The sequence below is a fragment of the Aspergillus fischeri genome, genomic scaffold (genome assembly GCF_000149645.3).
Source record: "Aspergillus fischeri NRRL 181 1099437636245 genomic scaffold, whole genome shotgun sequence".
NCBI classification, from domain to species: Eukaryota; Fungi; Ascomycota; class Eurotiomycetes; order Eurotiales; family Aspergillaceae; genus Aspergillus; species Aspergillus fischeri.
This window is the reverse complement of record NW_001509773.1, coordinates 2,274,119-2,300,687: the sequence shown is the minus strand read 5'-3', so window position 1 is coordinate 2,300,687 and position 26,569 is coordinate 2,274,119. Positions and strand designations below refer to the sequence as shown.

At 50.4% G+C, this 26,569-nt stretch overlaps 9 protein-coding genes across 9 annotated transcripts, besides 3 other annotated features; 4 read left to right on the top strand and 5 right to left on the bottom strand.

The window, feature by feature from the left end:
- Positions 1-32: part of a microsatellite that runs on past the window's edge.
- A 1,812-nt stretch (positions 33-1,844) lies between these two features.
- NFIA_109550 (sphingomyelin phosphodiesterase) lies at positions 1,845-3,852 on the top strand (the record flags this gene model as incomplete). The annotated part of the gene is made up of 3 exons (XM_001267357.1): positions 1,845-1,970; positions 2,026-2,112; positions 2,176-3,852. The coding sequence occupies 3 exons, from the start codon at positions 1,845-1,847 to the stop codon at positions 3,850-3,852; spliced, it is 1,890 nt and encodes a 629-aa protein (XP_001267358.1).
- Positions 3,853-4,644: 792 nt separating this feature from the next.
- NFIA_109540 (allergen Asp F7) lies at positions 4,645-5,475 on the bottom strand (the record flags this gene model as incomplete). Its single annotated transcript, XM_001267356.1, has 1 exon — positions 4,645-5,475. The coding sequence occupies one exon, from the start codon at positions 5,473-5,475 to the stop codon at positions 4,645-4,647; it is 831 nt and encodes a 276-aa protein (XP_001267357.1).
- Positions 5,115-5,150: a microsatellite.
- Positions 5,116-5,156: a microsatellite.
- Positions 5,476-8,230: 2,755 nt separating the features above from the next.
- Positions 8,231-11,048, bottom strand: NFIA_109530 (ribonucleotide-diphosphate reductase subunit RNR1; the record flags this gene model as incomplete). The annotated part of the gene is made up of 4 exons (XM_001267355.1): positions 8,231-9,692; positions 9,747-10,687; positions 10,749-10,906; positions 11,030-11,048. 4 exons carry the CDS (start codon positions 11,046-11,048, stop codon positions 8,231-8,233), a joined length of 2,580 nt encoding a protein of 859 aa, XP_001267356.1.
- Positions 11,049-11,563: 515 nt separating this feature from the next.
- Positions 11,564-12,393, bottom strand: NFIA_109520 (putative GPI anchored cell wall protein; the record flags this gene model as incomplete). Its single annotated transcript, XM_001267354.1, has 4 exons — positions 11,564-11,708; positions 11,750-11,993; positions 12,078-12,226; positions 12,296-12,393. The coding sequence occupies 4 exons, from the start codon at positions 12,391-12,393 to the stop codon at positions 11,564-11,566; spliced, it is 636 nt and encodes a 211-aa protein (XP_001267355.1).
- A 726-nt stretch (positions 12,394-13,119) lies between these two features.
- NFIA_109510 (kinase-related protein) lies at positions 13,120-13,936 on the bottom strand (the record flags this gene model as incomplete). The annotated part of the gene is made up of 2 exons (XM_001267353.1): positions 13,120-13,790; positions 13,897-13,936. 2 exons carry the CDS (start codon positions 13,934-13,936, stop codon positions 13,120-13,122), a joined length of 711 nt encoding a protein of 236 aa, XP_001267354.1.
- Positions 13,937-14,781: 845 nt separating this feature from the next.
- NFIA_109500 (uncharacterized protein) lies at positions 14,782-16,164 on the bottom strand (the record flags this gene model as incomplete). The annotated part of the gene is made up of 2 exons (XM_001267352.1): positions 14,782-16,060; positions 16,154-16,164. 2 exons carry the CDS (start codon positions 16,162-16,164, stop codon positions 14,782-14,784), a joined length of 1,290 nt encoding a protein of 429 aa, XP_001267353.1.
- Positions 16,165-16,872: 708 nt separating this feature from the next.
- On the top strand, positions 16,873-18,147 carry NFIA_109490 (dihydrofolate synthase; the record flags this gene model as incomplete). The annotated part of the gene is made up of 1 exon (XM_001267351.1): positions 16,873-18,147. The coding sequence occupies one exon, from the start codon at positions 16,873-16,875 to the stop codon at positions 18,145-18,147; it is 1,275 nt and encodes a 424-aa protein (XP_001267352.1).
- A 788-nt stretch (positions 18,148-18,935) lies between these two features.
- On the top strand, positions 18,936-23,501 carry NFIA_109480 (serine/threonine-protein kinase; the record flags this gene model as incomplete). The annotated part of the gene is made up of 10 exons (XM_001267350.1): positions 18,936-19,115; positions 19,178-19,312; positions 19,379-19,408; positions 19,467-19,531; positions 19,586-20,018; positions 20,071-20,892; positions 20,957-21,853; positions 21,906-22,110; positions 22,166-22,616; positions 22,667-23,501. The coding sequence occupies 10 exons, from the start codon at positions 18,936-18,938 to the stop codon at positions 23,499-23,501; spliced, it is 4,053 nt and encodes a 1,350-aa protein (XP_001267351.1).
- A 1,094-nt stretch (positions 23,502-24,595) lies between these two features.
- Positions 24,596-26,308, top strand: NFIA_109470 (ABC1 kinase family protein; the record flags this gene model as incomplete). The annotated part of the gene is made up of 4 exons (XM_001267349.1): positions 24,596-24,639; positions 24,730-25,334; positions 25,395-25,967; positions 26,058-26,308. The coding sequence occupies 4 exons, from the start codon at positions 24,596-24,598 to the stop codon at positions 26,306-26,308; spliced, it is 1,473 nt and encodes a 490-aa protein (XP_001267350.1).
- Between the last annotated feature and the right edge of the window lie 261 nt (positions 26,309-26,569).

Here is a 26,569-nt window from a genome sequence, read left to right as displayed (position 1 = left end):
GACAGATTAGAGATTGAGAGATTGAGAGATTGGGAAATTGGGAAATTGAGGAAAAGAAAGTCAACGAAGAGAAATGACGGGTAGAGAGAAGATTCTGGGGATGTGAGGGGGGCAATAATAAGAGGGATTCCCTCACGCGGAGAAATGTGGTAGTTATTGGTAGTACTTGGTCAAACCAGCAACTTTATTTGTGTGGCTCGCGTGGGTCGACAGAACCATTCCTATGTATAGGGATAAGTAACATATTTAGAGGCAGTCTATATAATTGATGCTATTAATGAGGTGATTTCTTTTGGTGAAGAGGAAAAAACATTGGATTCTTGGACTTTGACCATCCTGACGGGGAATAGGACAATAATAATATTTCTGGGCATGCAGGGGAAAGAAAACATGGAAGGGCGATCGTCGGAATGTGAGCCGCATATTTGTCATTCTTTAACATGAGCATTGATCATTTCTCATACATATTACTCGGGAGGTGTTGATGGGAGATACTTTTGCTATAGAGTTCTCTATCCTAGGTTCTTAACTTGGACTGTCTGCCTTATGCTAAGTACCAGAATGATGCCTAACTTCTAAGATATTATTATGGTCATGTCACTAAATAATAATAATGGAACTCTCTACCTCTCTATACCAGCGACGTAATCATGAGCCATGTCTCAGATCCTTCAATTCAACCTTTCAAAAGGCTTCATCTCCAACAATCTTTCCCACGCCCTGAACTAGTCTACCCCAGTTATTGCTTTCTCTCAATATCCCATGCGGCCTTTTCCCCGTCCATGCCGCCGTTGAAGTTTCTCTTGTTGCGTGTTATGGAACCAAACGCCTCCCTCATCGTTACTCGTCCATGATCCATCAGCCACAGGAAACCGACGAATCCGCCCCATAAAACTGGCCTCACCTCGCAGAGGAAAGCTTAATACTAATCTTCCTGTTCCAGGGGAAGAGCATCGTTCCCCTCTTTCCATCAATCCGCATCACCACTTGGATCTGCTGCGCTTCGGAAAAAACTCCCTTGCAGATTATCGAATGATCTCTGGGTACTCAGGGATAGAAGCAACATATGCAGGACTAGATGAAGGTTGACTCTCGAGTATAACTCGTCATTAAGATTGTGGATATGGATCGGTTTTCATCGAGTAGGTGAGTCCGCTTTGATGCCTTGGACGCCCGGTTGGTAGTCTTCAATACTCAGGGACCAGGAATAAGTCGATTTCATTGTTTAGTGATTTGGTCAATGATATCTGACATCGCTCTCATCAGCATTGTCTGTGTCTCATTGGACAAATGCCTCTGATATTTTCGGTTGATGGCGGACATTTCTCAAAAGACCGCATATCGATCGCTTGGACGATATGTTCATCCCATCACTCCTCGACGACCAGGGAATTTTCCTCTTCTGCACATAGAACATCGCAGGTTCAGATTAATCATCTGATTACTGTTAGTCATGAATCTGCGATGAAGATGCAGAGATCCTCGCTTAGCCTCGAGATGCGACTCTAATGTGGAGAATGTCTCCTGCCCCCGCATGTTGTTCCATCACATGGCTGCTAAGCTGCTATCAATCTCGACTTCCCAGCTCAATCGACTCTCTACCTCCGAGGGAACCAAGACTTACCGATGTAACCTTTGCGCTCTTCACAGCTATGATCTGTGCCGGATTCCGCCGGTCCGCAGAATTCTGTGGACGACTTTCTGCAGAAACGCTGCTAAACGAGGCTCCACCTGACTGACAGCCATCTATAAGATGACGGCCTGCTCAGCTGAAATATCTTGCCATAAGCAGGGATCCGCGCCTGGAATATTCGGGCTAACTTGCTTGGACAGCTTGGATCAGAATGAGATTGACCACCTTTGTTGCTGCTCTCGCCTCACTGGCTACCATTCACGGCGCCTCTGGCGAGAACTGGGCCAACACGATTTGGGATGAAATCAAAGAGACAATCACCTGTGCTGGTTGCGAGGTCTGTTCTCACTTACAAACTCCGAGAAATCTAGATAGTGATTGATCTGTGACAGGGACTGTTGGGAACTCTCAAGCTGGTCGCTGGTCTCGGACCAAATGTCTTGATCAATGTCCTGACCGATGTGTGCAAGCTGGCCAAGGTATGTCATTGTCAAGCATAGTAGATGAGACTTTGGCACCCGAGAACCTGACCGCTCTGTCAGGTGGAGGACCCCGACGTCTGCGCCGGTATCATCAGAGCCGAAGGCCCCGCCGCATATTACGTGCTTAAGCAGCTCAAAGTGGGCTCGCATACCTCGAAATCGTTCTGTTCGCAGATGGTTGGCCTCTGCGACTATCCCGAGGTTCGACCGTACAACATCTCCTTCCCCGTCCCCAAACCTTCGACGCATCGCCCCCCTCCGAGCGGCCAGCCTCCGATCCGGGTCGCGCATATTAGCGACACGCACGTGGATCGCGCCTACGAGACCGGCGCCAACTACGAATGTTCGAAGCCCATCTGTTGCCGTGCGTATACCGAGAATGACGCCCCCGGAAAGACCTCGTTCCCCTGTGGTCCGTACGGTCATCCCAAATGCGACCCGCCGCTTCGGCTCGAGGAGAGCATGGTGGCCGCCATCGCCGCCATGGACCCGGCCTTTTCCATTTACACCGGGGACGTGGTCCCCCATGATGTCTGGTCGGTCAACCAGAGCGAAGTACTGCACGATCTCAATGCGACATACAGCCTCCTGGACCAACTGGGTCTTGTCTACGCCGCATTGGGCAACCACGACACGGCGCCCGTCAACCTTTTCCCCTCCGAGCGCATTCCCGTCTCCCACAACCCACAATGGGCCTACGACGCCCTCGCCGAAGACTGGACGAACCTGGTGGGCGGTCCGCTGTCCGCGCCTGTTGTGCACGCGACCGACCAGTTCGGATCCTACTCGGCCATCCACCCGGGAGGCAAGCTGCGCATCATCTCATATAACAGCGTCTTCTACTACACGTACAACTTCTACGCCTACCAGGAACCGATGGAGTACGATCCGAACGGGCAACTCGCCTGGCTCATCTCCGAGCTGCAGGCCGCTGAGACGGCGGGCCAGCGCGTCTGGCTCATCGCGCACATTCCCACGGGCGGTACCGACACCCTACACGACTACTCGCACTACCTCGACCAGATCATCCAGCGGTACGACGCGACCATCGCCGCCCTGTTCTTCGGCCACACGCACACCGACCTCTTCCAGGTCTCCTACGCCGACCCGGCGCACCCAAGCGCGGACTCCGCCTCCGCTGTCGGGTACATTACCCCCTCGCTGACCCCAACCTCAGGGCCCCCAGCCTTTCGCATCTACGACATCGACCCGGTAACCTTCGCCGTGCTAGACTACACCGTCTACACCGCAGACGTCTCCACCGAGACCACGCCCCAATGGACAAAATACTACTCCGCCAAGGAAAGCTACGGCTCCCTCCTCAGCCCACCCGTCACCGACCCAACCGCAGAACTCACCCCGGCCTTCTGGCACAACGTCACGGCCCTAATGGAAACCGACAACTCCGTCTTCCAGGCGTGGTGGGCGCGCACAACGCGGGGGTTCAAAGTGCCCGAATGCAACGCGCAGTGCGCACGCGACCAGATCTGCTCGCTGCGGGCCGCGGACGCGCAGTACGGCTGTGTGCGCGGCACCCTGTCCATTACCAAGCGCGATGGCCTGAACCTCGGCGGTGCTGCCCCTGCCCCTGCCCCTGTCCCTGGCCCGCAAGGGCACGTGCATTCCGCTCGGCCGCAGTGCGAGGAGGGCGGGCTGGCGAGGGTGTTGGCGGCCGTGATACGGGAGACGGATGACTTGCAGGGGCTGCTTTTGCAGCGGGCTGAGTTGTATATCTAATTGTTCCATTGTCTAGCATATAGAACTTTATGGAGGATTAGTATCTACTCCGGGGTCCGTACATACGGAGTACGGAAAGGACACGTGATCGTCAGGATTAGACATGGTGATCATGCCCCTGATGATCAATACGAGAAGGGCTGTGAAGCGACCTCCGAGACCAAGGCTTAGTCAATCTCCTCAGCCTCGCAAATCAAACCTAAATAGGCTTAACAAGTGACAATTCAAGACCAAGGTCAGGTGAAAAGGCTGTTGCCTAAACTAAAGAACAAACTTTTCTATCATTGTTCGTAAACGGTAAAACATGGTTCCCTAATCTAAGAATAAACTGCCGTTCGTTGGATATGATGATGGGCGGAATTTCCTGATTCTCGTCCAATCGTATCGCAACCTGTCGCGCCTAGACCTCCCGTGTCTCTGTGTGTGTTTCCCGTGCCGTTGATCTGATCGTAGTCGTCGTAGAAGAAAAAAAAGGAGAACAAAGGACTGCAGTTGCCATTCCGAGCTGGCCGGAAATGAAAGCAATTGCGTGCTCGGATTTGCTGCTTCCTCGCTTGTCTCATTGCAACATGAAGAAAGAAAAAAGCATTTGGCTCTTGAATAAGATGACCAATGTCTTATGAACATGAACATAAATCGATCCACGAGGCCAACGTGGCCCATGGATCCTCTTGGTATAAAAAGGTCAAAAGAAGGAGTGGAAGAAAGATAAGTTTAAGAAACGGAGGAAGAGAAAATTGTCTCGAGTCCGAACACGCTACAGTCCTTTAATTCAAGAAAGCGATCAACGCTTTAGTTGAAGTACCATGACATGCCGTCGATACGGCCCGCACCGAAATCAGCCAGCTCGCCGAACAAGTGCCGGGACGCGTCGAGATCGGTGGGCTTGCAACCCATGCACTTGTCCACGGCGGTAGCGGTCTTGGTGATACCGTTGTAGGTGATGGTCACGGTCTTGCCGCAGTCAGCGTCGGTCATAATGCCCACGGGAAGCGCGACCACGTTCTCGGAAAAGCCGTCGTTGGTCAGACCGCAGCTGCTGGGAGCGCTGGCGGAGGTAGCCGTATCGTAGTACGTGAGCTCGCCAACGCAGGGGGAGTCCTTGGAGCAGGGGCCACTGTATCCGCTGCTCGCGGCTTTTTCAGTGCTGCCGCTGCTGCCGCTGTTAGCAGCTGGCGGGGCGGACGGGGCAGCCTGGGTAGTAGTAGAAGTGGAAGGAGCCGCGGCGGTCGCAGGCTGAGGAGCCGGCTCTTCAGGGGCGGGAGCAGCAGGAGCAACAGGAGCAGCAGCAGCAGCAGCGACAGGGGTGGATGCAGCGACAGAAGGCTGGGTGGGCTGAGGCTCAGGGGTCTCGGGCTGCGTAGAGGCCTCGATCGGCTCGGGCTGCTCGGGAGCAGATGACGGGATCGGGGTCGGGGTCGGGGTAGACTCTACGACAGGGGGAGTGGGAGCTTGCGGAGTAGGGTAGATGGTAGTGGTCACATCGACAGTGGTCCAGACGACAGTGGTGACCGTTGTCCACACCACGTCAATTTCACGCTTGTTAAGGTCGACAGGGGCGGCCGAGCTGATGGCAGCGAAAAGAGCGCTAGCGAGCGCAAGGGACTTGAAGATGGGAGCCATTGCGAGAGTATGATATTGAAATCCAAGTGATTCAACGCGAGTGTTCTTTTGTAGAGAAGGTGGTTTGTCGGATTTATCGACCGGCTCTTTGATAGATAGATCGATTGAGTGAAGGAAGGAATGGGGTTCAGTCAGATAGACAGACAGAGACTGCGCAGCAGTATGAAGTATTGACTGATGCTCCAAGAGAAGGCTGGAGACTGGAATGAAGGAACGACAGGAAGCTGTCAAAGGGAAGGACTGTGGTGGTAGACGAAGGGGAGAAGAGAGAGGGAAATTGGCGCGGAGGGAGATATTCGGTATTTAAGAGAATCCACCTGGGAATGGACAAGCAAGTCGCCATGCCATGTCTTCCACGCATCGAGAGTCGAGACTCTCCAACAGTATCAGACTAACCAGAACAGGGTAGGTAGAGCAGGGTAATCGTTAGCCTCTCACTAAGGGACATCCTACTAACTACGGAGTACGGAGTAGGGTCTACTTAGGATACTCTCATTACCCACACAGAATAATACCTCTTTACCGATTATTACCTGCGGGCCCAGTGGGTCAGTGGACCAGCGATAAAATTCATGCATACTGGCCAGCATGGGATGAACCCATGGATCACAGCCTGTCTGCAATGTGTGGTGGGCTTTGCTGGACAAATCAGACTGCTTTTTAGAGTTGTCTGGTCCCACCCACCCACCGTTCTCTCCCAGTTTCCCCCCCCCCCCCCCCAGGGTCCACACTGTTGGAGATGAGATACAGGTACCGTAGGAAATACCATGAAGTGGTTGCCAGCATTCTTGGGCCGGGCCGTTTCCCAGTAATAGGTTGCTCTGGTTTTTGGTCATATGGGGAGAGCTTGCAACCTTGGGACATCAGCAAAGCTGTCCATCTCACAGATGCCCTGGTACCTGACTCTGCCGACCAACGCAACGACTAGATACTTTCTGATCTGTCGATGTCCACTAGTAAGATGCCCGGATGGCGTGTGATTGGGATGGAATTTCAGGCTGAGCGGGTACCTGAATTTGGAGGCGTCAGGAATTGAGAGCGATTGGCTGATTGGCTCAAAGGGAAAGCCGCCGGTGAGGCACCCCTGCTTGGTGTTAACTCTCATTAGCTCTAAGCCTAATAAAGCTAGGAGTGGTAAGCTTACTGTTTATGATTGGCCGAGTGAGGCAACTAATTCATTTCCTTTGTCGCGTCTGTTTTCCGCTAACAAAAGACTTCCCTTCGGTGCCTGAATCTGGATGTGCCTCAGCCTCAGCCACAATCCTTTCGCACAATAATGAAACAAGGGAGGCTGTGTATGATCTTTTTTTGTTCTTGAACATGAATCAAATCTGTAACTTGCTTGATGTTGGACTGGACAGAGATTCTCTTTCCGTACGATCCGAGTCTATCTCTCGAAAGAAGAGGCCTCAATCTCCACCACCAGGGTTCAGGGATACGAACCCGACCACTCGTAATGAGGCACACAGCAGAACCAACGACAAGAAGATCCGATTGGTATCCGGCCACTTTTCGACCGTCTGACATGTGTTCTTAGGTGGTCCCTGTAAAGACCAGCAGTATTGGTCAGGTACAAGACGCAGTGCACGCCACCCAGGCACACCAGTCCAACCCTGGCTGCCACTTGCCAATTGAGACAACAACGCAGCAGCAACCATCGTGATTTGTGGATGTAACCGATGAACTGGCTCAGATTTCGCAGACTCATCGTCATTCTTACTCCATATTTTCGACTGGTGGCATCCAGGCTCCAGAATCAGGACTTGACAACACAACTGTCCAATGAACTATTCTGGCGGGACTGTCGGACTTTGACCGGGACTGTTCAAAGGCAGAATATCCTTGACAAAGACGAGAAATGGTCTGATTCTCACAGGTCTCGACTCAGATCAATGATTATTTCATCCTCGTTCAGTACATTTATTTTGAAAATTTTTTTTCTTTTAGAGGAGGTGGGGGAGGAGGTTGTGTGTGTCTGTGTGTCTCTTTGTAGCAACTCCACGGAGTACTCTGTACACCCTACAGATCCTGACAGTGACGATATTCCATGTCGCCCCTCATCAAAGAAAACAGGAAAACTCTCCACCGGATCTGTCTGTCTGTGGCAACTGTTGACAGACTGGACTTGGCAAGATTCACGAGCCTTGACCTCCAGGCCGTTCATGGCAGAAAAATCTAGACGGTCTAGCGTCGAGTCTGGACACTCGTCCCTGCAGCTCTTAATTAAATCGACCAAGCTTCAGGATTTGTGATCCATCAGCATTGTCTTAGTATGTAGATTTTCTGGCTGAAATACGGAGTACCTAGGAGCCACTCGCTTGATCCGTACTCGGTAGTTCCAGTCTGCCCTCAGTGGCTATTTGCACGATTGGATGCAAAATCCTTCCACCTCATATTCCGAGCATCCCATCGCGTCTGACCCACTCCATATATTGACACATCATTACTTAAGAATATGAGCACAAAAGAGGAAAGAGTGTGTCATGGACTTCAAAGAAATTCATTCCTATTCATCCTGGTCGAGACACGACAACCTGCTGCACCGTACCAATCGACCAGTCAGGATCTAAGTACAGGAAAACCCTTTTTCCTCCAAACAAACAGCATATGAAGAGTAACATGAAAAGTTGCCAGTATTGCAAGAAAAGAGCGAACATAAGAAAAGACCATCAAGCTCATCATATAAATACATCAGAATCTGTACCAAATAGAAGCGCCTCTAGCGCCCGCAATCAATTATCATAAACCTCCCCGACTAACCTTGGCACATCAGACAAGCCTCCTTATTCTCGATGCTGCACTGAAGGACCTTTTGAGAGTAAATGTCGCTCTCACGCTCGCCGCTTTCCCGCTCATCATCTTCCTCCTGGGAGCCGTTCACCACGGTTTCACTATCTGCGGTGATATCGGCGGCAAGAGCCCGCGGGCTGCCGTCCTCGCTGTGACCGTTGAGCGGAGCACTCGTTGTACGAGGAACAGCAGAGTATGTGGTAGACACGGACCCAGCGGCCCTCTTCTTGTAGGCAGCGTTGGCCCGAGCAACGTTGGTATCGGCAACCTTGAGTTGCTCCTGATCAACAGTAAACTGGATGGGAGCGGAGGCAGCCATGGTACGCAGGTAGTACATTCCAGTCTTCAGACCCATCTTCCACCCAGCAAAGTGCATACTGGTGAGCTTGCCCATGGTAGGCTCCTTCAGGTGAATATTGAGAGACTGAGACTGATCAATGAAAGCACCACGGTCGGCGGCCATCTGCAAGATGGTACGCTGGGAGATTTCCCACACGGTCTTGTAGAGCGCCTTGATGTCGGCGGGAATGTTGGGAATGTTTTGAACGGAACCACCATCTGCGATGATACGGTTCTTCATGTTGTCCGACCACAGACCAAGGTCGACAAGATCCTTGAGAAGCCAGGGGTTGACAACCTGGAACTCACCAGCAAGAACACGGCGAGAGTAGATGTTCGAGGTGTAAGGCTCGAAACATTCGTTGAAGCCCAGAATCTGGCTGGTGCTTGCAGTGGGCATCGGTGCCACCAACAAACTGTTGCGAACACCGTGCTGGGCAATCTTCGTCTTCAGAGAATCCCAGTCCCAGAGGTCCGTGGGGGTTCTGTCCCACATGTCATACTGGAGAATACCTTGAGAGACGGGGGAGCCCTCGTAGGTTTCATAAGGACCAAACTCCTTGGCCAGCTCACACGAAGCAGTCAAAGCACCGTGATAGATGGTCTCAAAAATCTGGATGTTTAGCTGTCTGGCCTCGGCAGAGTCGAATGGCAGACGCAGGGCAAGGAAGGCATCGGCCAAACCATTGACACCAAGAGCAATGGGGCGATGCCGCATGTTGCTCTTCTTGGCCTCGGGAACAGGGTAGTAGTTCACGTCAATAATCTTGTTCAAGTTGCGAACCAAGACCTGCACAACCTCGTGCAGCTTGCCGAAGTCATACTCTCCACGGGCCGCGTCGACGAAGGTAGGAAGCGCGAGAGAAGCCAGGTTGCAGACAGCAACTTCGTCAGGAGCACTGTACTCAATGATCTCCGTGCAAAGATTGGAGCTGCGAATAGTTCCCAGGTTCTTCTGGTTGCTCTTCTTGTTGCAGGCATCCTTGTAAAGCATGAAGGGGTTGCCAGTCTCGGTCTGAGCCTCAAGAATAGCATACCAAAGCTTTTGAGCCTTGATGGTCTTACGGCCACGGCCTTCTTTCTCGTATCTGTTTCACAATCAGCACATACCCAAATGACTGGTGACCACGGCGCAAACTCACTGTTCATAAAGAGCATCAAACTCGTCACCATAAACATCTGCCAGGCCAGGGGCTTCATTAGGGCAGAACAGAGTCCAGTCACCGTTGGACTCAACTCGCTTCATGAACAGATCAGGGGTCCACAGAGCGTAGAACAGATCACGGGCTCTGACTTCCTCCTTACCGTGGTTCTTGCGAAGATCCAAGAACTCGAAGACATCGGCATGCCAAGGCTCGAGGTAAATAGCAAAAGCGCCAGGGCGCTTGTTTCCTCCCTGGTCGACATACCTGGCAGTGTTGTTGAACACGCGAAGCATGGGAACAATACCGTTAGAAGAACCGTTGGTGCCACCAATGTAGGAGCCTGTGGCACGGATGCGGTGAACGTTAAGGCCGATACCGCCGGCGGTCTTCGAGATCATGGCACAAGTCTTAAGGGTGTCGTAGATACCCTCAATGCTATCCTCCTTCATATCGACGAGGAAGCAAGACGCCAGCTGGGGCTGGGGAGTACCAGCATTGAACAGAGTAGGAGAAGCATGAGTGAAGTATTTCTGGGACATGAGATGGTAGGTCTCAATTGCCTTTTCGATATTGTTGCCATGAATGCCAACCGCAACACGCATCAACAAGTGCTGCGGACGCTCAGCAACCTTGCCGTTGATTCGCAGCAGGTAGGACCGCTCGAGTGTCTTGAAGCCGAAAAAGTTGTAGTTGAAGTCACGATCGTAAACAATAGCAGAATTGAGCTCATCAGCATGTTTCATGACAATTTCATACGTCTCTTTCGAGATCATTGGCGCGGGTTGCTTGTTCTTGGGGTTGACATAGTGGTACAGATCCGAGATGACCAGAGAGAACTGCTTCTTGGTTTGCTTGTGGAGGTTGGACACGGCTATACGGGCAGCTAGGATGGCATAATCGGGGTGAGTGACGGTCATGTACGCAGCAGTCTCGGCAGCCTGTGAAAGGAACGACGAATAAGCAGCTGTCTTCCATAATTTGAATGGTTCTAAGCCATACCAAGTTATCCAGCTCAACAGTGGTGACACCCTGGTAGACACCAGAGATGACCTTCTGCGTGATAGCAGCAGCATCGACGTGTTCCGGGTCAAGACCATAGCACAGTCTTGATACACGTGCAGTGATCTTGTCGAACTGTACGCGTTCTTTGCGTCCGTCTAAAGATTTCGCATGTCAGCAAGAGTCCGATGTCCAGTGGCAAGAAGCCAGTCCGCCAGGAAGAGTCGAAGACTTCTTGTAATGAACTAGGGTAAAGAGAATCTAAATCATCCCGTTCTTACCTCTCTTGTAGACAAACATTGTGACTGATATTAGAGGACTCGAGGTTGAGGGTGATGAAGGAACAAATGTGCAGCGGGGTATAATATTATATCAGGAGGTGAGAAAGGTACCCAAATGCTAACTCTTGAATCTAAAGGATGGAGAAATGAACGAAAGGGTCGTAATCTAAGAGAAGGATTTTGAGTAAAGGGATCGAAGGGAGACATGAGAGGAAAAGAAGTCGGAGGGGCAGAGGTATTGATATGTCGCCAGGGCGAACGCGTACCCTCGTGAGTATTGACGCGAATTTTCGTGTTTGGACTAAATGGTATCCCCTTGAAGATACTGCATCCTTTGTAGTTAGTTAACATAATCAATCCTAGATTTGTCAGAACTACGGTGGGCCGGGAACGCGCAGAAGCGCAGTCACGTGATCTGTGATACATAGTAAAGGATTGCTTGTTTAGTGTTCGTGATGCTCCCTTATTGACACCATGAAATAAGACTTGTTTTCGATGATACTTCACCGGAACATCAGATCATGCAGGATGTTATTACGGAGGATAAGAAATAATCTCTGTTTGTACAGATATGTGTGCTCTTCTATGAGGCAGTCCAGAGTCAATCCATGACTCGAACGAGAATGGACAGAACAAAAATGAAGCAATAAAAAGACGATTCCCAAATGTCGCAGTACAACTGTCGATCAGATGAACATTTCGTATAGATCACACCCCTACAGGGTCGCAGCAAAACCGAAGAAGACGACAGCCGCAAAGGCTGCTGCGGAGACCTGTCGATCAGACGAGCCAGCTGAGACGGTCTGGGAAGTTGACGCAGCGCTGGAGCTAGAAGTTCCGGACTTGCTCTCCCCAGAGCTAGAAGAGCCAGTCGCAGTAGCAGTGACGAAACCGGTGTTAGATGCCGAGCCCTTAGTGGGAGTTCCGGTAGCGGACTCAGAGGTAGTCGTAGAGGATTTGATATCTTAAGAAATGTGTCGTTAATGATGTGGCCAATTTATCATTCTGAAATCCCGCGACGCGCTTTGATGCGCCCTGAACAACATACCAACTTTGTAGCCTGCAGCGTCGCAGGTATCAGCGAACCACGTCAGGGCCGCTTGCTCGCTATCACCACAAGTGCCCGCGATCTTTTTCTGCACATCATCGCCATTGGTAACACAGACAGCCTTGAGGTCGGCGGGATTCTTCTGAGCCCTGTTGTCGGAGGTATCAGCTAATGGTCCCTTCGCCAATATCACATTTCAAGGATCGGATCAAGCGTACCCTACAACCGAAAGAAGGCAGGCAGGTGTCTGCGCAGCAGCGACAATGTTGCCCAGTGCCAGGAATGAGAGAACGAAAGTAGACTTCGAGAAGAACATTTTGATGGTGAGGGTCGAGACTTCGGACAAAGGTATCAATCAATACGAGTTATTCGATCAGGAGTGAAGAGTCGTAGAAGCAAATACGGTAAGGCGAATGAGTGACAATATTGTAAACAAAGAGCGACTGGATGATACTATAGAAAAGAGCGTATGTTGAAGGGGTACGAATCAAATGAATGCCTGCATAAAGAGCGACGGACAATAATCAGTAGAACGGATAAGATCTCAAAGCAGAATCATCATCAGTTGGAGAAGCAAAGCGGGAATCATAGGGGGCAAACGACCTTCGCGGAGCGCCTTGTGTCTCAAAACAGTTATGACCCTGCCGATCGATAGTCCCTGAGCAACTTAGGTAATTTGTTGCCCAAGACCAATCTTACCATACGGCACTAATCCTGGATGTGGTTAGAGGGCTGCGACACGATTGGGAGCATCTGGGGGGTTTAAGCTTATGTAATATATTCCATACCCAGTCTCCCTTACTGATACAGTGGAGGTTGCCTACATGTCTTGTGCCGATTTGGTATCTGGGTTGGTGAGCATTACCTGCTTTCATATTTCTTTTAGGAGGCAGACCTAGATAAGTAGTCCTGGTTCTCATCACGTAATTCATAATGCAAATTGACAGGGACCCAGAGGTCATAAAGAGTCATCAAGTGGTGGTTGTATATGGTCGAAACGCCTAAAACGAAACATGACCATTCATCGAGAACGATAGGGCAATCACCTGTCCCACCGGGTATCATAGTAACTGGTAATAATCTCTTGAACATCCATCCTGTTATCGACAATTTCCCGTCCGTTGACGAGATCGTTCTCCATCGCCCGTTTGTCCGCCTCAGCTTCATCCTTTGCGATGCCCGCTTGAACATGTCGCCGGACCAGCCTCTTCCGGGCAGTCTCGAAATCGACCTCAACGAACCATAGCTCATCCATGAGCTTTGCTGCAGAGCTCCACGGCTCCTTGTTCAAACTGAGGTAGTTTCCCTCGAAGAATATTATCCTGCTCGTCGGAGCAATGGGTATATCGTCATCAACCGGATCCTTGACCGCATGGTCGAAGCTTGGAGCGTACAATATGCGCGTCTCCGATGTTATCGGCTCCCTCAGTGCCTGCACTAGCCTCAGAAACTTCTCGCCGTCAAAGGTGAAAGCCGCACCACGTCGCGCAGCAGCGTAGTCTGGATCCGGCATTTGAGCCAGTTGTGCTCGTGTGAGGTGATAGCCATCCATAGGGATGTCCGCCGCTATGGGCGGCTGATTTGCATATTGTTTTGAGTAGAGCTGGTTGATGCGATTGGCCATAATGCTGGCAAGTCCTGTCTTCCCAGAACCTGGAATGCCACTGATAGCAATCATCAAGCGAGCATTTTCTGGTAGAGAATGGAACTTCTCTGTGACATAGGTAGTTAGTTACATGTTGCAGGGCTTATAACGTCTGGCATATGACATTGGAGATGTATGCGCTATCAAATATCAGATGCAGCCGAGTAAACTCACTCCATACTTTATCCACTAGCCTGTCTACTTGCTTCTCCATGCTGTGGAAGGTCGAGGATCGATGCAAATCAAATGCAACCTCGAGATCAACCGAGAGAACTTCAACAAAAGACGGCAATGTGAAAGCTCCCTGTATCCCGAGTATTGGAAACGCAATGGATAGTATGCGATTGCTCTCAAAAGGTGCTTTACGGTAAGTTTTAACACGACACAAATGCATATATATGTCAAAATAACAATTTATCGCTGCTTAGGGAAGCTAATCATTGAAATAAATAAACGCAATCGGCGGGGCTCGGTCATTGGAGTGGGGTTCTATCTTCGCAGCAGCGGAAACCCCAGCTACGTCACAAGAGGACTCGACGGCTTTCTACAGACATCATCGCTGGTCGAGTTGCCTACAGTGATGAAGACTAAGTGAATGAGCTATTTCCTTGATTGAATTCAATTATGGTCATGATCACTGACGGTATTCAAATTTACGAGCTTCAAGTATGCTAAATGAGCTATCTTCAACTTCAAAGAACATGAGGACTAGCCATGCACGTCTTTTAGAGTCACAGTTTGATTCCAGAGAATACCTACGCAGTCACTAACCCAGACGACACTCGGTTTTGATTGGGCAAATCACTGGTCTTTTGGCTTTAAACAGCTAACCAGGAACAACTGGGGCATATGTGCACAGAAATTCTGACACGATTTATAGGACTCTCAAGCAACACCCAAAGGAAAGAGCTCCGCTCACTCGAGCTACAGAAATAAAACTAGCTCAGGAAACCCAGGAACGCCCATCATCCTTCTCGCTGAGACCGGAAACACCCCGAGCAATTGATCCCTGATCGAGAACCAAGAAGGAATAATCATATAACAGGTCAAAAAGAATTTTCATAACGGTCTAACCGATGCATCCGTAGTTTCGGTGTCATTCGAACCGTCGTTTGTGCCAAGCCTGTGGCCAATGGCGGGAGACAGTCCGGCTGCTGCCCACCAGTCATCAGGTATGACCTCCCTACGAGCAAGCCGATCCAATATCGCTTGCATCTGCTGCAGTTCTGGATCGGTGGAAGAGTTGGAGAAGGCGAATGAGATTGTGGGAATAGGAGGATGGCTACTCATTGTTGAGTGCAAGTCATCTGAGCGTCTGGAAGTACTCATTTGGTGCATTCGGCGACGGTAGCGCCGCCACAAAGAGAGCTGATTAAAATCTCCTTCCGATGCAGAATCAGAATCGGTGGAACTAGGATAGTCACATGGATTGATATATTCTGGGTACGGATCCAGCACCATCCGCACCGTTGCTGTACTTGAATCGAGGGAGCTAGGAAGTGTCTGAGAAGAGCTTCCTTGATTTCTTGACTCCGCGCTCCCAGATGCATTCAGCCCGGATGCCGACGCTGAAGCAAAGGAAGAATCAGCGCTAGGAAGATTGTCATCGGGCGTAATTGTAGTCAAAAGGGTTTCCCACGCGTCATTCGAAGCGTCATCATCTGGACTCATGCTGCGTTGACGGTCACCGAGACCATCAACAGTCATGTCGCGATGCATCGCCCGGTTCGCCTCGTTGACAGACCGCCGACCAACTCGCCTTAGCAAGGGTACAGTCGACCCAACGACCTCAAAACCCTCTGGGGGGAAAGATGAAAGGCTTGGGCGCGTCTGGGGCGGCGGAGATACTCTTCTGTGGTATGCAATAGCAGGCGCAAAACTTGGCGTAAAAGCGGCAGTATGCTCTGAGCTCTGTCGGCGGCCAGAGTCAACCCCTGGTGAAGGGCGGCGATACGAATCTGAATTGAAGGTATTGCGAGGAATCCTCATTCGCTGGCCGGGACGTCCATGGCGAAGGGCTTCGTGCAGCAAGCGTTGACCAGCCTCGCGCCTGTTGGCATCGCTGATCATGGAACTCAAATCGAACGGATCTTCACCGGAGGTGGTATTCGGGACAGGGGACCGTATGTGACGATGTAATCCATGCGCCTCGCGCTCAATCTCGTCTACGATCTCACGAGGGAAGGGTGAACGTAACGAAGCGCTTCGTAAGGTGGAAGTACTATGACGCGAAGGGCGACGAATAGTGGCCTGGCGACGGATTGCAGAACGCGCAGCGGCAGAAGGATCTTTAATGGGTTTGTTTTTGCTGGCCTCAGGAGAGGGCTCACGGTACATTCTGCGCGCGCATATCAGTAAGGGTAGCTGTCCCATGCGCCGACGGGCGACAAGCCCAGAGCGCGTTGAAAATCAGAATACTAGTCAAACTTACGGGATACCCATGACTGGAAAGTGTACGCGGATTTAGCAGATAAACCTCAGGTAAATCCCATCAAAACTGCGTTTAAAAAAAAGTCACGGCCAAGAGGTCGCAAATTATTCAGAAAGAAAAGCGCGACGTTTGCGGAGGGGGGCGCAAGAATAATGATGATGGTCTGCCCTTGTACGTACAGACAACGGAGTACAGGGTAAGGTTAGGCCCTCCGTAGTTTTGGACTAATTGATGGAGAAAAGCGGCAAGATCTCAGTTTTGCTCAACAGGGAAGCGGAGGCAAAGATATTCGCGCCTGAGGCTGCGACTATGGAACGTAAGGAGGCTGGGATGTGGCGCTGGGGAAAATAACAGAACTGTGCGTACAATGCAGTACGGAGCACGCAGAGTTTCCCTTAGGGGAAGTTCAGCGGCTACGGAGTAAGGCCCCCTCATTTCGGGAAAAATACTGGGTGCCTCAGGGCTCAGGCAGCAGATCCTTATCGCCCGGCTGTCAAATTATGTCAACCGGCCTCAAGTCAGCCGAAATTGATCAGAAAGTTGCAAGGATCTGCACTACTGAGCTTGAGCAGTTTCATATCAATTTCTTTTACCACGTTCTGAAATCCTTAAGTCTGAGCCGACTTTGATTGTCTCCATGACTGCCTAACCAGTCCGGAATCGTTCTTGATCATGAGGATTGTTTCTGATAAAACTACAGACGTCACACGATCGGAGGAATGATTGAGCTCGGTCTTGGTCGCATATCTAGGCTCCTCCAACAGACTCCTCTGTCATGGAAGGCCATCCACATAGCTGGAACCAATGGCAAAGGCTCCATTAGTGCCTATTTGTCGCACATGTTGACTGCGGGTGGTGTACGCTGTGGTCGCTTTACTTCTCCTCATCTCATCGATCGATGGGACTGCATCACCATAGGTGAGAGCGTTGTGCAGGAGTCGCTTTTCCGCAAGATTGAGGAAAGAGTCAGATTAAGGGATCAGTCACTGGGAATAGGGGCAAGTGAGTTTGAGCTGCTCACTGCCACGGCATTTGAGATCTTCAATCATGAACACGTCGAGGTTGGTGTGGTCGAGGTGGGAATGGGTGGTCGCTTGGATGCTACGAATGTGCTGAGCGATGTATTGGTGTCGATTATTGCGAAAATTGGGCTGGATCATCAGGCCTTTCTGGGAGATACGTTAGAATTAATCACCCGCGAGAAGGCCGGGATATTGAAGCCTGGTGTTCCGTGTGTGGTTGACGGCACCAACGCTCCCGAAGTGATTAGGACCCTTGAAGATCGTGTTAACGAGTTGAAGATCGATGCTGTCTACGCGCATCCTGATACAATATGCTCCCAGTCACCATCCCTGGGCCGTATCTTCAGGGAGCTTGATCTACAGCGTCATCAACGGGCTAATATGTCCTGTGCGGTATCAGCTCTTCGGCTCGCCCTAGCGAAGGTTCGCCCAGGGCTCGAAGTGGACATGCTTCTGCCTTCCCTCAAAAACGTAGAGTGGCCAGGACGTTTGCAGAAAATCTCCCTCAGTCCTCTCACCGCCCGCACAGAGCCTGTCTTGCTCGACGGTGCGCACAATAGCCAGTCGGCTGAGGTTCTCGGAGAGTATGTGGACAAAAATTTGCGTCCTCAGGGTGACATCACTTGGGTTATTGCAGCGTCGCGTGGGAAGGATGTGACCGCGCTCTTCCATTCGATAATCAAATCTGGAGATAAGGTCGCTATCACGGCATTCGGTCCTGTCGATGGAATGCCATGGGTGAAAGCAGCGGATACAGAAGAATTGGCTCTCTGTATTCAATCAATCCCAGGTGTCCAAGACGTACGTACATTTGGCGGGGACGTTCTTGCTGCCATCAACTGGGCTTGTACCGAGGCTGGCGACTGCCCCTTGGTAATTGCAGGAAGCCTGTACCTTGTATCAGACGTTCACCGTCTCTTGCGTGAAGCGCGCAGAAGCGCAGGAAATATACCGGGGTCATTAGTAGCATAATGGTTTGAGATACCCTTTTTAGAGCAGCATTTGGAAATATTACCATGTCATGTAAATAGATAGACCAGTCGATCATCATGCCCAGCGAGTGGGAAGACTTCATTGCGAAGGCGTTTTGGGCAAGGAAAGACAATGGAAACGACAAAGGGGATTAGTCCCTCACTTGTAACGATGGTTAGCTTGAGCAGGATACCACTGATATCGTTAGGTTGTCAAGATCGTAAGATCGGCTCTGATAAGGCTGATCGGAGATACTGAAGGAGCCGGTCGCTGCGTCATGGTCCGTACGGGAGCTGACCCTTGTGGAGAAGCAAAAGTTCAAAACATTGCTTTTTACTTTTTCTGCAACAGCGAACACAGCAGTAAGTATGACTTTCCTGGTCCATCGTGAGCTTATTCTTCTACGATAAGTTCAACTAATAAGAAGACAAACTTAGCATTTCAGAAGCAGGCCTCTGATGTGCATGTGTAGGGACGCGTGTATGCTCAGCGCATGTCGATGACCGTGAGAGCAAGAAGGGGCCCTGTATGTTTCTTAAACTTCTCATCATGCCATTTTGTTGGCGAGCGGATTTTTTCCGACACATTCTTCTCCCTGTACCAGCTATATTACTTTACTAACAGTCTTCTTCCCATGGCAGAGCGTGCTGACATGATTGATCCGACCAACCCCTGGCTCCTGCCTTTTCTTTATCGATCATTTTCCATCTGAGACCACCTGGTCCGAGACAACCGCGGAGACTAGCGACTCAATACAAAGAGGGTACCTACCTCTGGATTCTCCGGCAATGGTCTCTAGATCTAGTGAGGGGAATGAGGGGCCGCCTCCGTCCTCGAGGACTCCTGGAACTCCAGCCAAAGCGCGAGTCGCCAAACTCGGATCCAGCCCCTCGAAACGGGACGAAAAATCTGGCGAGGGCAGAGTGGTAAAGTCATCTGCGAAAGATGTCGCTGAGCTCAAAGATTATGTACGTATATGGCCCTGTTACGTGTACGCAATCCTTGAGTTGCTAACGCTGGCACGTTGAAGCAATTGGGCGACTGTTTGGGTAGAGGCGCATTCGGTTCAGTGTATAGGGCGCTAAACTGGAACACTGGGGAGACTGTTGCTGTGAAGCAGATCAAGTTGGCCGACCTCCCGAAAAGCGAATTGCGAGTTATAATGGTATGGCATTTGGATCCGACGGTCTGTTGCGAGGAACGCCGTTACTGACGATATACGCTATTGCAGTTGGAAATCGACCTTTTGAAGAACCTAGATGTGAGACCCAGGTGCAAACAAACACAGCCGTTCCACGGAGCTAACTGAATGGCCGCAGCATCCTAATATCGTCAAGTACCATGGTTTCGTCAAGTCTGCTGAAACTTTAAACATTATCTTGGAGTATGTCTCTTTGTCCATCGACCGGATAAATATCGGAGGTGCTAACAAACGTAGGTATTGTGAGAATGGCTCCTTGCACTCTATCTCCAAGAACTTCGGTCGCTTTCCCGAAAATTTGGTCGGGTTATATATGTCGCAAGTTCTCCATGGGCTTTTATATCTGCACGAACAGGGTGTCATTCATAGAGATATTAAAGGCGCAAACATCCTCACGACAAAGGAGGGACTTGTCAAACTTGCAGACTTCGGTGTCGCCAGCCGCACTACTGGACTGAGCGAATCGAGCGTCGTTGGCACGCCGTACTGGATGGCTCCCGAGGTGATTGAACTTTCAGGCGCAACTACAGCCTCAGATATCTGGAGTCTCGGGTGTACGGTCATCGAATTGCTTGAAGGAAAACCTCCCTACTACAATCTTCAGCCCATGCCGGCGCTGTTCCGTATTGTTAATGATGACCATCCTCCTCTTCCACAAGGCGCCTCTCCGGTAAGTCCTTTGTCCCCTGTCGATTAGACATCCTTTCTAATGACGATACTAGGCAGTCAAAGACTTCCTGATGCAATGCTTCCAGAAAGATCCTAATCTCCGTGTCTCTGCAAGAAAGCTCCTGAAACACCCTTGGATCGTGAATGCTCGTAGATCGGACTCAGTGGTGCCGAAGAAGTCTACGGAGTATGAAGAAGCGGTCAGAAGCGTCCAAGAATGGAACGAGGCTCTGCGATCTCCTGGTGCGGGAACTTTACGGAAGCCCTTCAGACACGATCATCAGAGTCCAAGTCCCCTTCGTCGCAATCAGCCGCCGTCTCGAAACACCCCCACTAAAGACGCTCTTCCAGCCCCCGTTGTCAGCAATGCCAAAGACCAATCTCTGTTGTCGAACGCAACTGCCGAAGATAATTGGGACGATGACTTTGCAACTGCCATTTCTCCTAGTGCGCTGCAGCTACCACATCTTCGGCCGCATGATAATTTCGGAGGAATGCTTTCCTCTGAGAAGCTCAAGGCATTTGCCTCACTTGATGGGACGGTTATCAAATCCGAGGATAGCTTTGAAGACTTCAACGACTCGTTTCGGACTACTTTGCACTGCGGAGAGTCGGATCCTCTGCAAACTATCCGACCGTTTCCATTCAAGCAGACCGGCGCGGACGATGGATTCGCCCAAAATTCGCCGCTCCAGATGGAGCCCAAAAGGTCTACTCCTTTCGTACATAACGTCCCAATTCTGACGCAGAATCCTGTTCCACCTTCGAGACAGGCTCGTCCAGCCTCATTTTACAAGGAGAACTCAGTAGAGGATTATTCTGATCTCATAATAACTGACGAAGACGTTCTGGGCCGAAAACTTAACATTGTGAAAGTAAGCATGGTTGGAGGCTAATATTTATCCGAATGTTGATGATTGTTTGTCTGACCTGTTTCAGGAGACCGATGAAGATCGATATCCCTCGAATTTAGCAGACCTCCCGCCGTCAAAGGAGATAGTCCGATATCACACACCCTCTCAGGATGACGAGCAGGTACCCCAATTACGGAGGCAGCTCTCAACCAAGCGTCATAGAACAGCGGTAGAAATTCACAGATTTGCCGAGAACGAGAGAGATGAAGACTTCTCTGATATCTTGGGGGCTGAGGAGGTTGCCCTAAACAAGCCGGACAGCGATGGTAGCTCGGATAGAAGCACCTTGATGCTCAATTCACGACACTCAAACAATTCTTGGCTCGGAGACCAAGACGACGAAGATGATCCATTCGCCCAGTTAGAGGAAGGGCTCGATGAAATGGACTTGGAAGCCAACATTGCGCGCGATAAGTATGCTAGGCTCCGTGGTCAAGTCGAAGGGCTAGTAAGCTCTTTGAAGACTTCTCAAGATGAAGACGTACTTGAGGATATCTCAGAACAGTTGTTGACGATATTCTGTGATCTTCCGGAAACGAAAAATATCATTATGAGCGCCCACGGCATGCTACCGATACTAGAGATTCTTGATACGTGCCGTCGACGCGACGTCGTATCATGTCTCCTGAAAATTGTCAATGCAATTATCTATGAGGATTACGAGATTCAAGAGAACTTGTGTTTCGTTGGTGGAATCCCAATCATCAATGAATTCGCTTCGAAGAAGTACCCGCGCGAGATCCGACTGGAGGCAGCTGCTTTTGTACAGCAGATGTATCAAACTTCTACCCTGACTCTTCAGATGTTTGTCAGTGCCGGAGGGTTGAATGTCCTTGTGGAATTTTTGGAAGACGATTATGAGGATGAACGAGATCTGGTCCTTATAGGCGTCAATGGAATTTGGAGCGTCTTTGAGCTGCAAGTAAGTCCAGTTCATCACAGACTCTATGCAGTCAACGTCTGACACTGGCAAGGGATCAACGCCAAAGAATGATTTCTGCCGAATCCTGTCTCGCAGTTCGGTCCTAGACCCCCTTTCACTCGTCTTGAGCCGAGTATTGGACGAAGGGGGAGAACTCGCCGAAATAGTCGAGGGGCGCATTGCCAGCATCTTCTTCGTCTTCTCTCAGGCTGAAAATCATGTGAAGGAGATGGTTGCCGAACGAACTGTTTTGCACAGTAAGTTTGGATACTTGCCTCGCTTGGTCATACCTTTCTGACGCTAAATACTTAGGGGTGCTGAAGGAATTGAAGCGCATGACTCCTGCTCATCAAATAACGATGTTGAAGTTTATCAAGAACTTGTCCATGCTGTCAACTACGCTTGACTCTCTGCAGAACTCAAACGCCATTGACGTGCTGACTGATCTCTTGCGGTCAACCATCAAACGGCCACACTTTCGAGAAGTCTCCAACCAGATCCTGAATACGATCTACAACATGTGTCGTCTAAATAAGTCCCGGCAAGAGGATGCTGCATTGAACGGTATCGTGCCGCTGCTCCAAAAGATTGTTAAGACTGAGCGACCCTTAAAGGAATTCGCTTTACCAATCCTCTGCGACATGGCACATTCCGGAAAAGTGGGCCGTCGTGAGCTATGGCGCAATAGAGGATTGCCTTTCTATATATCCCTGCTTTCCGACCCTTACTGGCAGGTGACTGCCTTGGATGCCATCTTTACCTGGTAAGCTCATTGTGCCTATCAGCAGACGTGGCTTAAACTGATCTCCGTAGGCTACAGGAAGAAACGGCGAAGGTCGAGGAGCACTTGCTCAGTTACCACCCTGATCAGCCATCATTCACAGAGTCCATTATCAGATGCTTAACAGTCTCGAAGGCTAATGCTTTTGAGAATCTTCTTGAACCGCTTCAAAAGCTCCTAAGGCTGAGCCCTCCCATCGCATTGACATTCGCCCGGGAAGACATGTTTGTCCGGATCAGGCAAAAATTACATCACAACAAAGCTGCTGTTCGCTTGAACCTTCTGCGAATCATATCCAGTATCTGTGAGGCCAGCGAAGACCAAGGTGGTCTTCTGGCCGAGTATGGCCTTCTTGAAGCAATTAGAGAACTGGAGCATGATCCAGCTATTCTCGTGCGGGACATGGCTGGAAAACTCATTCAGGCTAATGAGAGAAGCGAATCCTATGGATTAGGGAAGCGCAGGCCAGGTGTGAGGAGAGGAAGTACAGCTACTACTCCGCCGGGTCTTTTGACAAACCAGTCTGCTCCGAGTACTCCTTCGGTTCCTCGCACGAATCAGTCAAAAAGCTACTTCGATGGGCGCGAGGTCCAAAGGCACCCGCGAAATGCTCTCAGTGGGTCAGCGCTGGCGCTGCGGCCTGCTAGTAGAGATGGTGCAAGTCCCGCTCTTGCCGTATGTGCAAGCAAGGGCTCCAATGCCTCAAGCGCTTCCAGAAATCGGCTACCGCGTGGTATGTCTGGCAATAGACTGTCTCATGTCGAACTTCTACCTGAGGAAGACAACAGGTCGCAGAGCTCATTATCACGTCGACCCTCCATCCTCCCGCGACGCCGGCGTCAAACACATGCTGATGGTGACTGGTAACTCTGGCATGTTCTGCACTCTCTTTCCCTTCTTCTAGCTCTGTCCCCTTTGCTTCGACACCGCTTGGCATTTTAGCTCTCAATTGAGAGCCTGTAGAATTCCACAGCCTTTCATCCAATTGCATTGCATCATATGGGCGTCCCTGAAGATTCTTCGTGTTCTACCTGGTCTGCAAAGAGCTAACATTGAGTTATCATTGTCTTCCTTGGCGCATTTTCATGTATAGTAATTTGAATGGGGTTAGTCGAATTGTTGAATAATACAAAAATGGCATTTCTCTCGTTTGGGGTCTGTATACCTGGATATCCTATGATGTTTTAATTCGTGTGGTAGGTTTGCTGCCGTACCATACCAAGTGCCGTACGATATGCAGGGGGCAATCTGTACAAGATCGCCAGGACACTACGAATGGTGTATGAGATCTTGAAAAAGTTATGTTATTTCTCTGAGTCCGTTGAACGGACTAAGAAAGATTTGCTCTAAGAACAGCCTTTGACGCTCACCTTCTATATCTCCAGATCACGTGAAACATCCTTCGGGCCGACAGCGGGCGAGAAAAAATCCCGAATCGCGGCGACAACCGCCACCTAAGATTCCTCCTGGCAGATTTTGTGTTCAATACAAATGAAATGAGCGTGTACAAACGGAGTGCACTTTTGGGATTCGAGGTTACGAGTGATCTGTGGTCGTCAAGTTCACGGTGCTGATTGTGTTCGGTATGAGAGCGGCGCTCCGCACTCCATTGCGGGCATCGGATTTTGATCCAGCGGCAGTGTTCAGATACAATCCGAATGGATTCTTCTTGAGCCAATTTTCGAAGCGCAATCATTCGTCTACGTCTTCTCTGCGATCTCCGGCCTTCACTCAAAGTCTATTGAGAGGGATATTTCGGCACTATTCACACGCACGACCGTCGTTCCGCACATGTCCGTCTTCCCGGTTCTATTCTACAAAAACACCTACCTTGCCGGAGGAGGTCGAGTCTCGGGACAATAGATCGGGTCATTCAGGTTCACAGCGGTCGCGGAGGAGGTTCTTAAAGTATGCAATCATCACTGGTGTCGTCGGCGCTGCAGCGGTGACCTTATCAGACGATGCACGACATCTATATCGCGCAGCGCAGCGTACAGGCCGAGTTGTGGGGACTTTGGCTGTCTGTATCAACGAGTGAGTCCAGGACTTCTTGCATCTTAGACTATTTGCGTGTCACTTACATGGGCTTTTCTAGTTACCGAGTCACCCTCAAGCAAGAGACTCCTACAGAAGAAGAGCGACAAGAGTCCATCCGAGCATGTCATAAGCGTTGCGCAGAACGAACCCTACGTGTTCTCGAGAAGAATGGGTCTATCTTTATAAAGTTGGGCCAGCATCTCAGTAGCATGGGTTATCTTCTTCCGTTGGAATGGACGACGACCTTCGTCCCCCTTCAAGACAAGTGTCCCGTCTCGTCTATCGAGTCCGTTGAGGAAATGTTCGTCACCGACACAGGCCATCGCATCGATGAATTATTCTCGAGTTTTGAGCCATTGCCCATTGGAGCCGCATCTCTTGCCCAGGTCCACATTGGTACGCTGAAGGAGACTGGTCAGAAGGTTGCTGTTAAAGTGCAGCATCCTGCATTGGCCGAATGGGTGCCCTTGGACCTGGCATTGACACGGTTTACTTTCTCGATGCTGAAACGATTCTTTCCCGAATATGATCTAGAGTGGCTCTCGAATGAAATGGATTTCTCGCTACCTCAGGAATTGGATTTCCGCATGGAGGCAGAGAATGCCAGGAGGGCTAGTGAGTACTTTAAAAAGCGCTCGGATGCTCCGTTAGTGATTCCGGAAGGTTTGTTCCATTTATAATGGTGAAAAAGAAGTCCAGTGGCTTTGCTAACGCCTCAATCAGTCATGTGGGCTCAGAAGCGAATTTTGGTTATGGAGTTCCTCTCGGGCCATCGTCCGGATGATCTCGAATATTTGGACTCCAACCATATTGACCGCGACGAGGTCTCCGCCGCGTTCGCGCATATCTTCAACGAAATGATCTTCGGAGACAATGCCCCGTTACACTGCGACCCCCACGGCGGTAATATCGCCATTCGCAAGAACCCCAACCGACGCCGCCACAACTTTGATATCATCCTCTACGACCACGGCCTGTACCGCGACATTCCACGCGATTTACGTCGTAACTATGCTAAGCTCTGGCTGGCGGTCATCGAGGCGGATGAAGGCCGCATGCGCGAGTATGCGCGCAAGGTCGCAGGTATCACAGACGAGCAATTTCCCCTGTTCGCGAGCGCAATCACCGGACGAGATTATACCGTGCTAGCCAAGAAGGATGTCGCTTCTCCACGCACGGCTGCCGAAAAGGAGAACATCTCCGGTGCTCTCGGGGAGGGCATGCTGCAACAGCTTGTTGAGTTGCTCGGCCAGGTACCCCGGATCATCCTTTTGATTCTGAAGACAAACGATCTGAGTAAGTTATACTCGCTCACGATGCACTCATTTCCATCTTTCTGTTTTCTTCTCGAATTCCCGGCTAACATCGCCTGCTCTCCACCTTCAGCCCGCAGTCTGGACGAAAATCTACATACCCGACAGGGACCCGTACGCACATTCCTTATCCTAGCCCGCTACGCTACTCGTACCGTCTTCGAAGAGAAGATGGAGAACATCAACGAAACCGGCGGCATCCTCCGCCCACTCAACTTCTTGCGGTTCCTCTGGGCCTGGACAGGCTATCTCCGGGTTGAACTGAAACTCTCCGTCTACGAGACTCTGCTGTCTATGAAAAGTCGGCTCGGGTTGATCGGATAGAAGAGCGGCCAGCTCTTCTTCATACCGCTCGATTTTCTCCAGTCCGACGTCCTTGTAACACTGTACAATCTTCTTTCAATCTTCATCATCTAGACAGGACGGATCGGATGGGTTCGGTCTGTCTGTGCATCATCAGCGACGGCGTTTTTCGTTTCTTCCCCCCCTTTTCTGTTTTCTCCACATGTATAGAGATTTGTACAAAAAGAAGCTAGACGTCTTTCATTTAGATAGATCGAATATCTGTTCATTTCAGCCTGATAC